Here is a 16,190-nt window from a genome sequence, read left to right as displayed (position 1 = left end):
AGAGTCGCGAAGACCAAGGCACGGACCTTCCCTTCGACCAGCAAGGCAAAGCCTCCGCCCTTACCTTCAATCCGTACCAAGAGTCGCCGTGGAAGGTAGGGCCGCGAGAGGTCTGCCGCTAGCATGAGTTGGTAACAGTTGTTTCGGTATTGGTATGACTGTAATCCGGATTTGAGCTCCACGAACGACAATAAAACAACAGTGCGCGCTACAAGAATGGAGGAAGAAGCTGTGACCGGACCTCGCCACTCACGCACGAGCAGAGAATAATGATTCTCAATCTTGTAAAAGAATAAAGACTTGCAAGACCGCTCAACAAACCCAGCTAGCCTTCACAAGGAAAAAATTAGCTTGGAAGGCGATCACCAAGTCATTTAATGCCATTAACATTTTTTAATATTAAGATATTTATAGCTAAATAAAAATTCAAGATTTTAGCATCAGCAGGTGCTTAGAGAGAAACTGACAATGTGAAAAAGAGGCAGGCTCAGGTAGTGAGTAACAAGCCCACATGTGATCAGTTATTGAATATCTGTGTCCTCAAGCATTCCTTATTGAAAACCTGGCTTGCCACACACTTAAATAATTTTTCTTCTTTTCAAGTTTTGTATATGTATAGCAGTTCTGAATGTTTATTGTTGTTGCTCAATTTCACTATGTATTTATAACAGGTTTATTCAACAACTTTACAGACTGCAGTGTTTTCATAATTTCCAGAATTCTTAACTTTCTTTTTTCTGTATCCTTCCATTATCCCTAAAGTGGTAATTTATCATGTGTTTGGAAATCACTGTCTTACAAAATCCATATCAAGAAGCAGTGGTAGTTCATTACAAGAGTTGAGAAATTTGTATTCTTTGGGATCTGCTAGACCACAATTTGTATGCATGTCATTAAAAATTCCATAGTTAACACATTAGTATAGTCAATCATGAATTACATTAATCATGGCCTGAAATGGTTTGGATACAGGACTATACATCTTGAGAACTACAATACTGTCAGTATACCTTTACTTAAATCCTTGCACATCACACCCAACTCAGTGAAAAGTTATCTGTTGACTTAGCTTTAACATTATTGCATTCAATGTTTATGTCTTTGTTGAGAGAGAGAGAGAGAGAGAGAGAGAGAGAGAGAGAGAGAGAGAGAGAGAGAGTGAGTTTGATAAGAAGTCCTGGGTTGGTGTGAAGTGGTGTTCTTGTGAAATTCTCTGTCTACATCCTTACATACATCTTTGTGGTTTTGTTGTAAACCTGCTTATACAGGCTAGTATTTACCTTTTCTTTGCAGACTTTGACAGCCTTCTGTCTGTTGGCAGTTCACCTGTCACTTCCTATTCTCTATTAACTCATGCACATATTTGGTCTTTAATAGGCTTGGATGATGAGCTCACTAAAAAAAATATTTATTACCATGAAATAAACAGTGTAACTTTCCTGACAAACGAAAACAAGCTTCATAAAACAGCTAGGTGGCGAGCTTTCTGGATCCACTGCGTTCTTCCACCTCGTGATTTTAAGGCGATCCTTCACTATTATAAAAAGAATAGTAACTTACGTGGAAACATGACTATCGGTTTTCCGAGATTGAAAATATTACTTGATGTTGATTTTAGTTCATACTATTCGTTGGTCACTCCAGCTTACGAAAATTATAAAATATTTCTTCGAAGGTCATGTGGAAGACACGGGGGCACCCATGCCTTCCCTTCGACTTTCCCTCTGCTCTTCGTTCCAATAATGACAGCGACTCTTGGTACCACATTACCTTCCCTTTTACCCTCGACCTTAAACCTTCGTGACTCTTGGTACGGGCCTATGAGCCCCGCTCGAACCCTGTATAATACAACTAGTTAACACACACACACACACACACACACACACAACACGGCCCGGTAGCTCAGTGGTTAGAGCGCTGGCTTCACAAGCCAGATGACCGGGGTTCGATTCCCCGGCCGGGTGGAGATATTTGGGTGTGTCTCCTTTCACGTGTAGCCCCTGTTCACCTAGCAGTGAGTAGGTACGGGATGTAAATCGAGGAGCTGTGACCTTGTTGTCCCGGTGTGTGGTGTGTGCCTGGTCTCAGGCCTATCCGAAGATCGGAAATAATGAGCTCTGAGCTCGTTCCGTAGGGTAACGTCTGGCTGTCTCGTCAGAGACTGCAGCAGATCAAACAGTGAATTACACACACCGCATAGTGTAGTGGTTAGCACGCTCGACTCACAATCGAGAGGGCCGGGCTCGAGTCCCGGTAAGCGGTGAGGCAAATGGGCAAGCCTCTTAATGTGTGGCCCCTGTTCATCTAGCAGTAAATAGGTACGGGATGTAACTCGAGGGGTTGTGGCCTCGCTTTCCCAGTGTGTGTTGTGTGTTGATGTGGTCTCAGTCCTACCCGAAGATCGGTCTATGAGCTCTGAGCTCGCTCCGTAATGGAGAAGGCTGGCTGGGTGACCAGCAGGTCACCGAGGTGAATTACACACACACACACACACATATGCCCGGTAGCTCAGTGGTTAGAGCGCAGCTAGAGGACCGGGGTTCGATTCCCCTGCCGGGTGGAGATATTTGGGTGTGTCTTCTTTCAAGTGTAGCCCCTGTTCATCTAGCAGTGAGTAGGTACGGGATGTAAATCGAGGAGTTGTGACCTTGTTGTCCCGGTGTGTGGTGTGTGCCTGGTCTCAGGCCTATCCAAAGATCGGAAATAATGAGCTCTGAGCTCGTTCCGTAGGATAATGTCTGGCTGTCTCGTCAGAGACTGCAGCAGATCAAACAGTGAAAATTGAAATTTCGTGATGATATTTAAGGAAGTCACACAATGGTAGTGAGTTTTAGTGTAAAAACTAAATAAAATAAAAAGATAATAATGATGATGATGATGATAATAATAATAATAATAGTAAAATACAGGACAAAAGGAATTATAAGCATGGAGGGGACATCATTTTTTTTTTCTTTTACGGTAAGGCCTATAGCGCCTGTAGGCACACTTGAAGAGTGGAAGAGTGTATGGGAAGCGCTGTTCAGCTTCCGCCCATTAGTGGCGCAGGCAATTTTATTTATAGTGTTACCCATATTAGGGCCCATATCACCACCCAAGCTCATCTTGAGTGTAACCACCTAGAACCTGGGTATCATGGTGACATGTAGGTAACTTTAAACCACTCGACAAATGGCAAAGTGTTTTAAGGCTGTACGTGTGGACGTCTGCCCAATCCCACGCTCACCACCTTATCCACTATGCCACCGCCTCCCTCCCTTCTGCAAACTGTTCTTGTCTGTGAGCTTCCTTCATCACTTATTATTAATGTTAAAAACTCGACTTAAATCTTCCAGCACAATGTTCCATGTTTCAGCTTGTTAATACTGATGGTTATTAAAAGTACATGTTGAACGTCGAACTTATTAGAAAAAGGGTGAAAATAACCCTACTGTTCAATGAAGGAATCTGGTTTAGCCATTAAATTCTGAGAAGGGCATTTCTTGGAATTAACCCCTGAAGGTCATATGTCCTTATTTTGGCTATATATCTACGTAAAGGAGAAATATCCGAAAACTAAAGCAAAGCCATCAACCGTAGTTGAGTTCCTCGTTCTAAATGCCAAATGTTTTTGCCCGGACTGCCTACACCTTGAACTATGGCTAACCGCGTCAGCGTCCTGTCATCTCAGTCAGGCCTTACATATACAGAACGACCACAAGGAGACGTAGCCCAAAAGCAAGATATATAGCAGTACATTTCAAGGCTATTGCAGTAATGTGTTCCTCTTGGTCCTCGGTCATGCCAATTTTTTCACTTTTGTGGTGGCTACCACAACACAACATACTACGCAGTTCGTCGACGCACCAACGTATCATTTTTAAACCTTCAATTTTCACATCCCAAGTTTTCTCTCTCTCTCTCTCTCTCTCTCTCTCTCTCTCTCTCTCTCTCTCTCTCTCTCTCTCTCTCTCTCTCGACTCACTTTTAAACTATGCAATTCATGACAAAATTATCTAGTTAACGATGTTGCCACATTACTAAACAGATAAAGAAAAAGAAGTAGACATGAGACCTACAGCTACTAGCTACAATGTTGTCAAGTAATACAATGAACAAGAGTTCATAAAAAAGTTAAATATGTTCATTCAACGTTTATATTACAATGCATAAATGTGATAAAGAACAAAAGAGACCGTCACGTTTGCGGCGACTGTTTAATAAAGTTGCATGATACATGATTTGATATTGCATAATATATGAAATACTTTCTCTTTAACATAATTCCAGTACCATTAAACGGAGAGAGAGAGAGAGAGAGAGAGAGAGAGAGAGAGAGAGAGAGAGAGATGAATACTTAAACGTTTTTCTCTCACGGAAGGTAGGTAATGCGAGAATGCCACCGATTGGAAGAGTATTACTATTATTATTGCTACTGTTACTGCTGCTGCAGCAGCAGCAGCAGTAACAGTAGCAATAATAATAGTAATACTATTAATGGCAGCAGCAGGATCAACAACAACAGCAACAGCAATAACAGCAGTAGTGGCATCAATCGTAACAAAATCACTAGATATTTCAACAAATATCTTTCGCATAATTTTAAAATTATACATATATGTCAGTTCTAGTAAATTACAGTGTTTAGTTTACCACCAGTGCCGAGCGTTATGACCAAAGCTGAAAAGAAGAAAAACTTAAGCGTCCGCCGTCTTCTAGGAAGTTTGTCAAGCCGTGTGCGCGTTGCTCCATGTTTCCTTGTGTCGTAGTAGTGAGAGTGAAGCACCGGTAGCAGCCCGGCGGGAGGGGCGTCGAGGGTTCTTGGCCAGAGTCCAACTAGATCAATGGGTGCCTCCCTTCTTCCCTCCCCGTCTTCCACTCTTATTCTCCCTCCCTCCACCACACCCTCACCATGACACAATAACTTCTTGCACCATTCCCTTCGCCCCACACCCACTTCCTCTTCAAGGATAAACTTACAATTAACATTTTTGAACATTAAGTAGAACAATATGCTTGGAAGGATACTCTATCATGATTTGTTTTATTTATTTTTTTTTTTTCATTTTTTTATTTTTTTATTTATCTTTGTTTTCTTCTTGGCTTGGAATAGTAGTAAAAGAAGAAGGGAACGGCAAAAGCATGCCGTAATTCATTTCAACGAATAAGAATTTTAAGATGATGGAAAGAAAATGAGTTTTGGATCATGGCAGTAGGATGTGTTTTGATATGAGATAATGTACTCATATCACCAGCCCTGTTACATTGCACGACATAAATCTGTGTGGTGGAAGGTTGATCGTGGGGCATGGATGTTCTAGGGAGGGAAGGGAAGTGTGTATCCTAGGTGTTTCTTGAGGCTCTTCCTCAGCTGGTAATATCACTCCTATATTTTGCTTTTTTCATATTGATTCATATTTAATCATTATCTTCTATCTAAATACTCTCTCTCTCTCTCTCTCTCTCTCTCTCTCTCTCTCTCTCTCTCTCTCTCTCTCTCTCTCTCTCAACTTTATCATTGCCATTAACTAGACTCTTGGCAGTGGGACAGGTCATATTTATGTATTTACTTGCGAATGCACAAAATTTTCAAGATGAAGGAACAACAAACGACACTATGCAAGGATAAGAACAATAAGTCTTCGTGTTATGTTTAGCGTGGTTCTCTTTCATTCTCAGAGCTCCACCCGGACGATGTTCAAGTGCACCTGGATGGGCTGCCATGAGATGACGGCCGCTTGTGATGCAATCGAAAGGCATATTCGTTCCACTCACCTTGGGTAAGTGCTGCATGTGCAGCTATGCGCAGATTTATTCATATTCTACTATTACTACTACGTACTGTTATCACTAGCTTCATCACCATCACAATAATTGATATTTCTATTATATATTTTTATTCTTTGTGTCGTTTAGAGTTATATCAAACAACTTTAAAGATATGGCATGTATTCATCATTTGAAATTTCAATTTAGCAATAATAAATACCCATTGCATTATTCATTATCATTTACATATATTTGAAAATCCAAACTGGAAATTTGCTTTCATTTTTTTTATCTATTTATTCATTTATTATTTATTTATTTATTTATTTATTTATTATTTTTTTACTGCAGGACATGTGTCATCTGTGAATCAATAAGAGTATGAGTGTTTCAAGGTATGTTTTCATGCATCGGACAATAATCTAATCAGCAGAACTGTGATCAACTTCATTTTATTTTATTGATCTTTAGATATATTCCCTCTCATGCATAACATGTCATTCTTAACAGACGTAGATGATATTTGTTGTTAAAGGAATATGATGTCCAAATGACAGTGTTACTTATTGTGAATGTGTACTACTATGAGTTTTGATTATTTATTTATTTATTTACTTTTTGTTAAAATAAAATATATATATATATATATATATATATATATATATATATATATATATATATATATATATATATATATATGGATAAGGTGGTGATTGGTGGGATCAGGCAGACGTCCATGTGTAGGTTTGAATCCCACCATGTGCCATCTTGACACTTTGTTATTTGTTAAGTGGCATAAAGTTACCTACATGTCACCATGGTACCCATGTTCTAGGTGGGGGTGTAATTGCCTTACACCAAAGATGCACTTGGGTGGTGACATGGTTTCTAAGATGGGTACCACTATAAATAAAATTGCCTGCACTGCTAATGGGTAAAAGCTGGACAGCGCTTCCTATACTATAGGAAGGCAATGACATAGTGGATAAGGTGGTGAGCATGGGATTGGGCAGACGTCTACGTGTAGGTTCGAATCCCACCACATACCACTTTGAAGCTATGCCATTTATCAAATGGTTTAAAGTTACCTACATGTCACCATGACACCCATGTTCTAAATGTAAAGCCCCTGTTCACCTAGCAGCAAATAGATACGGGATTTAACTCGAGGGGTTGTGGCCTCGCTTTCCCGGTGTGTGGAGTGTGTTGTGGTCTCATTCCTACCCAAAGATCGGTCTATGAGCTCTGAGCTCACTCTGTAATGGGGAAAACTGGCTGGGTCAATATGTGTTGAGTGATGTGTATACTTGTGTCCCCAGGCGTGAGGAAGTCACCAGCGACCACAGTGATAGCGACAGTGATGACGAAGATGATCACGAGGAGGAGTTTTACTGGACAGAGGTTGAAGTCAATGTCACTACCTGGGTTGATCCCTGTGAACCCTTGGTGACCCCAACAGCTCCGCCAGCCACACCTCCTGCACACCCTGTCCTTGCTGCCCCACAGAAAGTGCTCACCATCCCACCCACCACCATCAACCCACAGCCACTAGGGACGACCTGCCCCTCTGTGCTCCCACAACCTACATCGCCACAGTACATCCATGTATCATCTCCCCCCACCTTGAGCCACATGGACATGGCTCGCCCTCCACATGAAGGTATATTGTGTGTGTGTGTATTTACCTAGTTGTAGTTTTACAGGGCCTGGACTTTACGCTCGTGTGGCCCCGCCTCCATATCTACACTTATCCAATTTTTCTTTAAAACTATGCACACTCATTGCTGACACCACTTTTTCACTCAAACTGTTCCAAGTCTCAACACATCTTTGCAGGAAACTATATTTTTTAACATCTCTCAGACATCTTCCCTTCCTCAGTTTTTTACTATGCGATCTTGTGCTTCAAATGTCATATTCTTCTCTCAGGATCAGTTTCTCATTATCCACTTTATCTATTCCATTGATCAATTTATAAACTTGTATCAGATCCCCTCTCTCCCTTCTCTGTTCCAGGGTTGCTAGATTCATAGCCTTTAGTCTCTCCTCATATGTCATCCCTTCAAATTCTGGAACCATTCTTGTAGCCATTTTTTGTAGTCTCTCCTACTTCCTTATGTCTTTCTTTTTGTGAGGGGACCACACTACTACATATTCCAATCTGGGTCTTATTTTAGTACTTATCAGTTTCTTCATCATTTCTTTGTCCATGTAGTGAAATGCTATTCCAATATTCCTTAGGAAATTGTATGTCTCTCTGAAAATTCTATCAGTATGGCTTACCGGTTGATTATTTTCTTCCATTGTCACTCCCAAATCCTTTTCCTTTTTTACTTTCTCCAGTTCTACTCCATCTCCCATCTTATAGATTCCCACTGGTCATCTTTCACTCTTTCCCATTTCCATGACATGGCTTTTGTCCACATTGAATTCCATCTCCCACTTTTTACTCCATTCCCCGATCTTATTTAAGTCTTCCTGCAGTATTTCACAATCCTCTTTTTGCTTTATAACTCTGCACAATTTTGCATCATCCGCAAACAGATTTATGTAGCTGTTCACTCCTTCTGGCATGTCATTTATATAAATGAGAAAAAGTATTGGCGCCAATACTAACCCCTGTGGCACTCCGCTTTCTACTGCTCTCTACTTGGACTTCATATTTTTTATTACCGTCCTTATTTCTCTCCCCCGTCAAATAATTTTCTATCCATCTCAATGTGTTTCCTTTTAAACCACCCTTCTCTAATTTCCACTGTAACCTTGCATGTGGCACTTTATCAAATGCCTTTTTTAAATCCAAATAAATACAATCAACCCATCCCTCTCTCTCTTGTACCCTATCAACTATTCTAGAGTAGAAACTCAGTAAATTTGTTACACACAACCGACCTTTTCTAAAGCCAAATTGGCTATTTGATAATAATTTGTTGTCTTCAAGGAACTCGATCCATTGTTTCTTTATTACTCTTTCACACATCTTACATATTACACTAGTTAGTGATACTGGTCTGTAATTTAGAGGTTCTTCCTTCCTTCCGCTCTTGTATATGGGAACTACCTCAGCTCTTTTCCATTCCACTGGTAGTGTGTGTGTGTGTGTGTGTGTGTGTGTGTGTGTGTGTGTGTGTGTGTGTGTGTGTGTGTGTGTGTGTGTGTGTGTGTATTTACCTAGTTGTAGTTTTACAGGGCCTGGGCTTTATGCTCGTGTGGCCCCGTCTCCATATCTACACTTATCCAATCTTACTTTAAAAGTATGCACACTCGTTGCAGACACTACTTCTTCATTTACAATACATCTTTGCGGGAAACTATATTTTTTAATATCTCTCAGACATCTTTCTTTTCTCAGCTTTTTACTATGCGATCTTGTGCTTCGGATGTCATATTCTTCTCTCAGGATCAGTTTCTCATTATCCACTTGGTCCATTCCATTGATCAATTTAAAAACTTGTATCAGGTCTCCTCTCTCCCTTCTTTGTTCCAGGGTTGCTAGATCCATAGCCTTTAGTCTCTCCTCATATGTCATCCCTTCAAATTCTGGAACCATTCTTGTAGCCATTTTTTGTAGTCTCTCCAATTTCCTTATGTGTTTCTTTTTATGAGGGGTCCACACTACTCCTGCATATTCCAATCTGGGTCTTATTATAGTACTTATCAATTTCTTCATCATTTCTTTGTCCATGTAGTGAAATGCTACTCTAATATTATATGTTTTTCTAAAAATTCTATCAATATGGCCTACTGGTTGATTGTTTTCTTCCATCATCACTCCTAAGTCTTTTTCTTTTTTTACTTTCTCCAGTTCTACTCCATCTCCCATCTTATAGATTCCCACGGGTCGTCTTTCACTCTTTCCCATTTCCATGACATGGCTTTTGTTCACATTGAATTCCATTTCCAACTTTTTGCTCCATTCCCATATCTTATTTAGGTCTTCTTGCAGTATTTCACAATCCTCTTTTTGCTTTATAACTGTGCACAGTTTCATATCATCTGCAAACAGATTTATGTAGCTGTTCACTCCTTCTGGCATGTCGTTAATATAAATGAGGAAAAGTATTGATGCCAATACTGACCCTTGTGGCACTCCGCTTTCTATTGCTCTCCACTTGGACTTCATATCTTTAACTACCGTTCTTATTTCTCTCCCCCGTCAAATAATTTTCTATCAATCTCAATGTGCTTCCTTTTAAGCCACCCTTCTCCTCTAACTTCCATAGTAATCTTGCATGTGGCACTTTGTCAAACGCCTTTTTTAAATCCAAATAAATACAGTCAACCCATCCCTCTCTCTCTTGCACTCTATCAACTATTCTAGAATAGAAACTCAATGAATTAGTTACACACGACCGTCTTTTCCTAAAACCAAACTGGCTATTTGATATTAATTTGTTGTCTTCAAGGTGTGTGTGTGTGTGTGTGTGTGTGTGTGTGTGTGTGTGTGTGTGTGTGTGTGTGTGTGTGTTTACCTAGTTGTAGTTTTACAGGGCCTGGACTTTTATGCTCGTGTGGCCCCGTCTCCACATCTACACTTATCCAATTTTTCGTTAAAACTATGCACACTCGTTGCTGTTACCTCTTCTTCACTCAGACTGTTCCACATCTCAACACATCTTTGTGGTAAACTATATTATATTTTTATATCTCTTAGACATCTTCCCTTCCTCAGCTTTTTACTATGCGATCTTGCGCTTCGACTGTCATATTCTCTCTCAGGAGCAGTTTTTCGTTATGCACTTGGTCTATTCCGTTGATCAATTTATAAACTTGTATCAGATCCCCTCTCTCCCTTCTCTGTTCCAGAGTTGGTAGATCCATAGTCTTTAGTCTCTCCTCATATGTCATCCCTTCAAATTCTGGAACCATTCTTGTAGTCATTTTTTGTAGTCTCTCCAGCTTCTTTATGTGTTTCTTTTTATGGGGGGTCCACACTACCCATGCATATTCCAATCTGGAATATATAGTACTTATCAATTTCTTCATCATTTCTTTGTCCATGTAGTGAAATGCTTGTTCAATATTCCTTAGCAAATTATATGTCTCTCTGAAGATTTTATCTATATAGCTTACTTACCTGTTGATTGTTTTCTTCCATCGTCACCCCAAAATCCTTTTCCTTTTTTACTTTCTCCAGTTCTACTCCATCTCCCATCTTATAGATTCCCACTGGTCATCTTTCACTCTTTCCCATTTCCATGACATGGCTTTTGTCCACATTGAATTCCATTTCCCACTTTTTGCTTTATAACCCTGCACAGTTTCACATCGTCTGCAAACAGATTTATGTAGCTGTTCACTCCTTCTGGCATGTCGTTTATATATATGAGGAAAAGTATTGGCGCCAATACTGACCCCTGTGGCACTCCGCTTTCTACTGCTCTCCACTTGGACTTCATATCTTTAACTACCATCCTTATTTCTCTCCCCCTCAAATAATTTTCCATCCATCTCAATGTGCTTCCTTTTAAGCCACCCTTCTCCTCTAACTTCCACAGTAATCTTGCATGTGGCACTTTGTCAAATGCCTTTTTTAAATCCAAATAAATACAGTCAACCCATCCCTCTCTCTCTTGTACTCTATCAACTATTCTAGAATAGAAACTCAATAAATTAGTTACACACGACCGTCTTTTTCTAAAACCAAATTGGCTATTTGATATTAATTTGTTGTCTTCAAGGAATTTGATCCATTGTTTCTTTATTATTCTTTCACACATCTTGCATATTACACTAGTTAGTGATACCGGTCTGTAATTTAAAGGTTCTTCCTTCCTTCCGCTCTTATATATGGGAACCACCTCAGCTCTTTTCCATTCTACTGGTACTGTTCCATTTTCTATTGAGCATTTTATGATGTTGTATATAGGACTTGCTAGTTCTTCCCTACATTCTTTCAGTATTCTGCCTGAGACTTCATCTGGTCCCATTGCCTTCTCTTCATCCAGTTCCTTCATTAACTCTTTTATTTCAAGCTTGGTTACTTTAATCTCTTTCATATGGACAGTCTCTCTATTACCCTGTGGTCTTTCAAATTTGGATTCCTTAGTAAACACCTCCTGGACTTTATTATTTAATAGTTCTGCCATACTTTTTGGGTCTTCCATCATCCCGTTCTCTCCTTTTAACCTTTTTATTGTTTCTTTTTGCGTAATTTTTCCATATATGAATCTGTAGAACAATTTGGTTGCTCCTTATACATTTCGACAATGTCCTTTTCAAAGTTCTTTTCCTCTTCCTTCCTCACCTTAACATATTCATTTCTCGCTGCCTTGATGTTTTCCTTATTTACTGCATTTCTATTTCTCCTCCACCTTTTCCATGCTCCATCTCTTTTCTCCTTTGTGTGTGATTTACTGTGTTTCAGAACTGCTGCAAAATATTAATAAAATAAAAACTAAACCTAAATCTTATTATTTTGGGGTGATAGTAGAAATCAGTAAAAGGCCTGCACTTAGCATCATGATTTATTATTATTAGATAGAAAGGTTGTGAATACTACCACAAAATATTAATAAAATAAAAACTAAAACTAAAACTTTTGTTTTTGGGTGATGGTAGAAATCAGTGAAAGGCCTGCACTTAGCATCATGATTTATCACTATCAGCTGGAAAGGCTGTTAATATTGCCATAAAATATTAGTAAAATAAAAGCTAAAATTAAAACTTATTAATTTGGAGTAATGATTGAAACAGTAAAAGGCTTCTGTTAGCATCATGATTTATTATTATCAGCTGGAAAGACTGTAAATCAATTGTATGTAAAAATCAAAGTAAGCCAGATGTCACCATCTATATGCAGGGAGTAGGATCAGTGCATATTAAATTTACATCAATGCTAAGCATAGTACTCAATTTGGTTGTTTAATGTCAATGGGATTAGATACTGTTTTTACTTGATGCCACTACAATGTGAAAATACATTCCTTTTATAGAACACATTTCATATAACATGTAATTCTCTGAGTAGCAGGTCACTCTCAGCTAATTATTACCTACTTATAATTTTGTTTATTATTCTCTTTTGATATTGCAATATACAGGCTAGAAGGAACTGTCATCCTCTTCTTACATTATCATAGAATAATTAAAATGCAGTACCTGTTTGGAGTATCATACATATTGTTTTAACCACAATATGTAGTTACTTTATGGAAAAATGCTTTTATCAACAGATCCACGGTACAAACACACAGCAAGCAGCCCAGCTGCCAGCCTCTCCAGCTCATGGCCTCGTACTACTACCTACTTGGTGAGTGTTGTATGGTCAAGGATAGCAGAATTCAGTATTGATATCATACCAGCAGATCATATTCATATACTTTTCTGTCAAATTGCTATATTGGCATTGTATGTTAGGATAATAAAAAGGAATTTTCAGAGGAAGAAAATCATAGCATAAAGGATAGTTAATACAAAATAAAATACTATGTACTACTAAAATATATTAACAAAAGCAGATTAGCTTGCTTTTATTTTTTTTACGTGATTCTTTATTTCATAGTACGGTACTATAATGAAGTGAAGGCCTTAGAAACAAATTAAAGCCATGGCAAAAATAATGGAAATTACTTTTACTTTTCTTTTTTGTTTTATTTTGTTTTTAAAGCATCCCCTTTACGAACATTTTAAGGCATCAGACTCAAGAATATGAAAAGAAAAAAATTACTGAATTTTATTTGTGTATCTCATCTGCATTTTACATTTTTCCTACTCACACCACAAAACCTAACTTTCATAATTTTTGCCTTTTAACTCCAAGCTTCTTAAAGCTGAAGGTTCCTACTATGTTGTATAGCATATGATTAAATCTTCATGATTTGATAATTGAATGATTCAGTCCTGACACCTGAACCAATTACCTGATCAAACCAATTTAAGGATCATATAATTTCATGCATTTACAACTTTTCTTTATTCATTCCACTACATCTTTACTCTAGATTTGCAACTGATCTCTTCACACTTTACATCTCATATCTGATCTCCTAAGTCTTTCACCTCTCAAATTGCTTATTCTTCACCTTCTTCACTTCTTCGCTCTTCTATTCTCTGTACATTCCCAGACCTCCTTTAGTTTCTTGTTTCTTACCTAATTATTCTTTCATTCCTTCCCATATCTATTCTACACCATGCATATTATACTTCACTTCTACATCAATCCCTCTATTCACAACAACATGCAACTCTAAATACAAAGTTTCTGTATGCTTTTCTGCCCTTCAGTCCTTTTCATCACAATGCTAATGATTTCAGCTGAATTTTACCATAAAACATTTATACTCATACAGTATCAACATAAAAAGGAATCACATATGTACAATAATTGTGACTCAGATGATCTTATGAAATAAGTGAGAAACTTGTTTTTGAGCTGCCCTTAAATACTTTCAGTTCTTGATACTTGCAACTCATTGATTATTGTCACTTAACTCTTTTGTTAAATACATTTTTTTGTTACAGAGTTCAGGTCGGGCCAAGGTCAGAGTAAGCTCTTCACCCAAAACCTCACCTGGACGGGGAAAGAGAAATGGAGAGAGCCGAAAATGCCGCAAGGTGTATGGCATGGAGCAACGGGACCTGTGGTGCACACAGTGCAAGTGGAAAAAGGCTTGCAGTCGTTTTGGAGAGTAAGGTATCTGTGGCAGCCACTGACTCAGTGGTTCATTCTTAAAGTATCATGTTAACATTCTGGCCTTTGCATCAGTCCATGAAGAATTCTGATGCAAAAGTTTCAGTACAGTAATCATTCATTAGAAGGATTACGATCACTGTTTAGATACTGTTGTTACATGATAGCAACACTACAATAGCCTTTCTTTGTGGAAAGGAAACCTGATGAACCCTGAAAGGTAGGCTTCTTAAAAGTCTATTATCACTGCCACTTTGAGGTTTGGATCACCAAATGATAAACAGAGAATATATTTATTTACATTCATAACATATCTAGATATGATAAGATAATGATGAATTGGTCATCACTCATAATTCAGTGTTAGTTATTTACATAAAAACGATGTAACATTGCAAAAATTATAGCAATTGCGGAACATTTTGTTTGCATGATTATCACACTAAAGAGTATTTGGCAACAGGCTAGATAAAGGCTTCCACATGTGCATCACTAATGTTAAGAGATAGATGTCTGTCAGTGATGACCATGATGCATGACAGTATGACTTGAATAGACTCTTATATGTAATTTGTGTACTGTTAAGGCAACAAACTTTTAGAATGTATTTCAGAATTTACAAAAAATTTTGGTGAGAGAGACTAGATAAAAGAGAAGGCAAAAATGTTAATTTCTCTAGGTTAATAAAATACAGTCTCCCACACTATACATTAATTCAACATTAGATAATATCATAATGTAAAGTGTTTGATGAGCATAGAATCTAAGCACTTGAAATGTACAAAAAGGTGTAATACTATTTTGATGCCTATTATGGAATTTGACTTGCTAAGAGAATATAAGAGAGTTTTCTCTTATTTTTAACTTGACAAACTGGATACATTACATATTCTATTGAAAACTTCATAAATGTAGAGTACTTATAGCTATGTTTACCATAGTGCAAATTGATGTATCACAAGACCATATATATATATATATATATATATATATATATATATATATATATATATATATATATATATATATATATATATATATATATATATATATATATATTTGCTGTGAACATTGTGTGATAATATTTACATACTATATTACACTTCTCAGAGCTATATTACTTTTCACTGCATTTAATTTTCCTATGTACTTGCAAACTGGTGAAAATGAACATCACCACTGTCATAACTCCTTGAGTGTGTACTTACTCAGTACTCATTTAGAAGTTTCTTGGTAAATGGCTGTCAAATCATTACAGTAGCATTCTTATGAATATTATATTGCTAATGCACTCAGTTATCCCATGTCTTGTTAAAAATTTACACATGGCAACAGGATAGATATACTTTTTTCTTGTACAGTCACATGTTGTCATTGTGTGAATCTGCCTTCATTGCACATCAGTTAGCCTATTTTTTCCTTTTCATTCCTGGCAAAAGTGCTCTTCATTGATAGTTGTTGGATGAAAAAGCTGGTAAGCCACAGGAGCATAAGCATGTTACAGAATGTAGCAGTGTAATTTGTCCACATCAGGAACCATCATGATTGAGTTATTAAGGGGGCAGCGCCATAGATTTAATATTTTTTTCTGAAAGTTTAGGGAAAAATATTTTTCTCTTTCTAAAATATGAATATGGTGTTGGCAACACTCAAAGTTTTTAATCAGTCATTAAATTAGAATCTATGTGTTTTTTTTAATATTGGAAATGAGTAATTATTTTCTGGTACGTAGCATTTAGCAGCCCAACTCAGTGGCCTGAGCCAGCAGAATGTTGTCATCTGCTCTCAGTGGTCTGGACCTCACTAGAGA

At 37.9% G+C, this 16,190-nt stretch overlaps 1 protein-coding gene across 2 annotated transcripts in view; it reads left to right on the top strand.

The window, feature by feature from the left end:
* LOC123516413 (zinc finger protein 704-like) overlaps positions 1-14,798 on the top strand; it is a 165,681-nt gene extending 150,883 nt beyond the window's left edge. For both annotated transcript variants that reach the window (XM_045275676.1, XM_045275677.1), the window contains 4 exons: positions 5,659-5,759; positions 7,068-7,408; positions 12,924-13,000; positions 14,212-14,798. In XM_045275676.1, coding sequence (XP_045131611.1) covers positions 5,659-5,759; positions 7,068-7,408; positions 12,924-13,000; positions 14,212-14,382 — 690 coding nt within the window. In that variant the 3' untranslated portion in view covers positions 14,383-14,798. The remainder of the gene's footprint in view (positions 1-5,658; positions 5,760-7,067; positions 7,409-12,923; positions 13,001-14,211) is intronic.
* The last annotated feature ends 1,392 nt before the right edge of the window (positions 14,799-16,190 follow it).

The sequence above is a fragment of the Portunus trituberculatus genome, chromosome 41 (assembly GCF_017591435.1).
Source record: "Portunus trituberculatus isolate SZX2019 chromosome 41, ASM1759143v1, whole genome shotgun sequence".
NCBI lineage: Eukaryota > Metazoa > Arthropoda > Malacostraca > Decapoda > Portunidae > Portunus > Portunus trituberculatus.
This window is presented reverse-complemented; position numbering and strand designations above follow the sequence as displayed.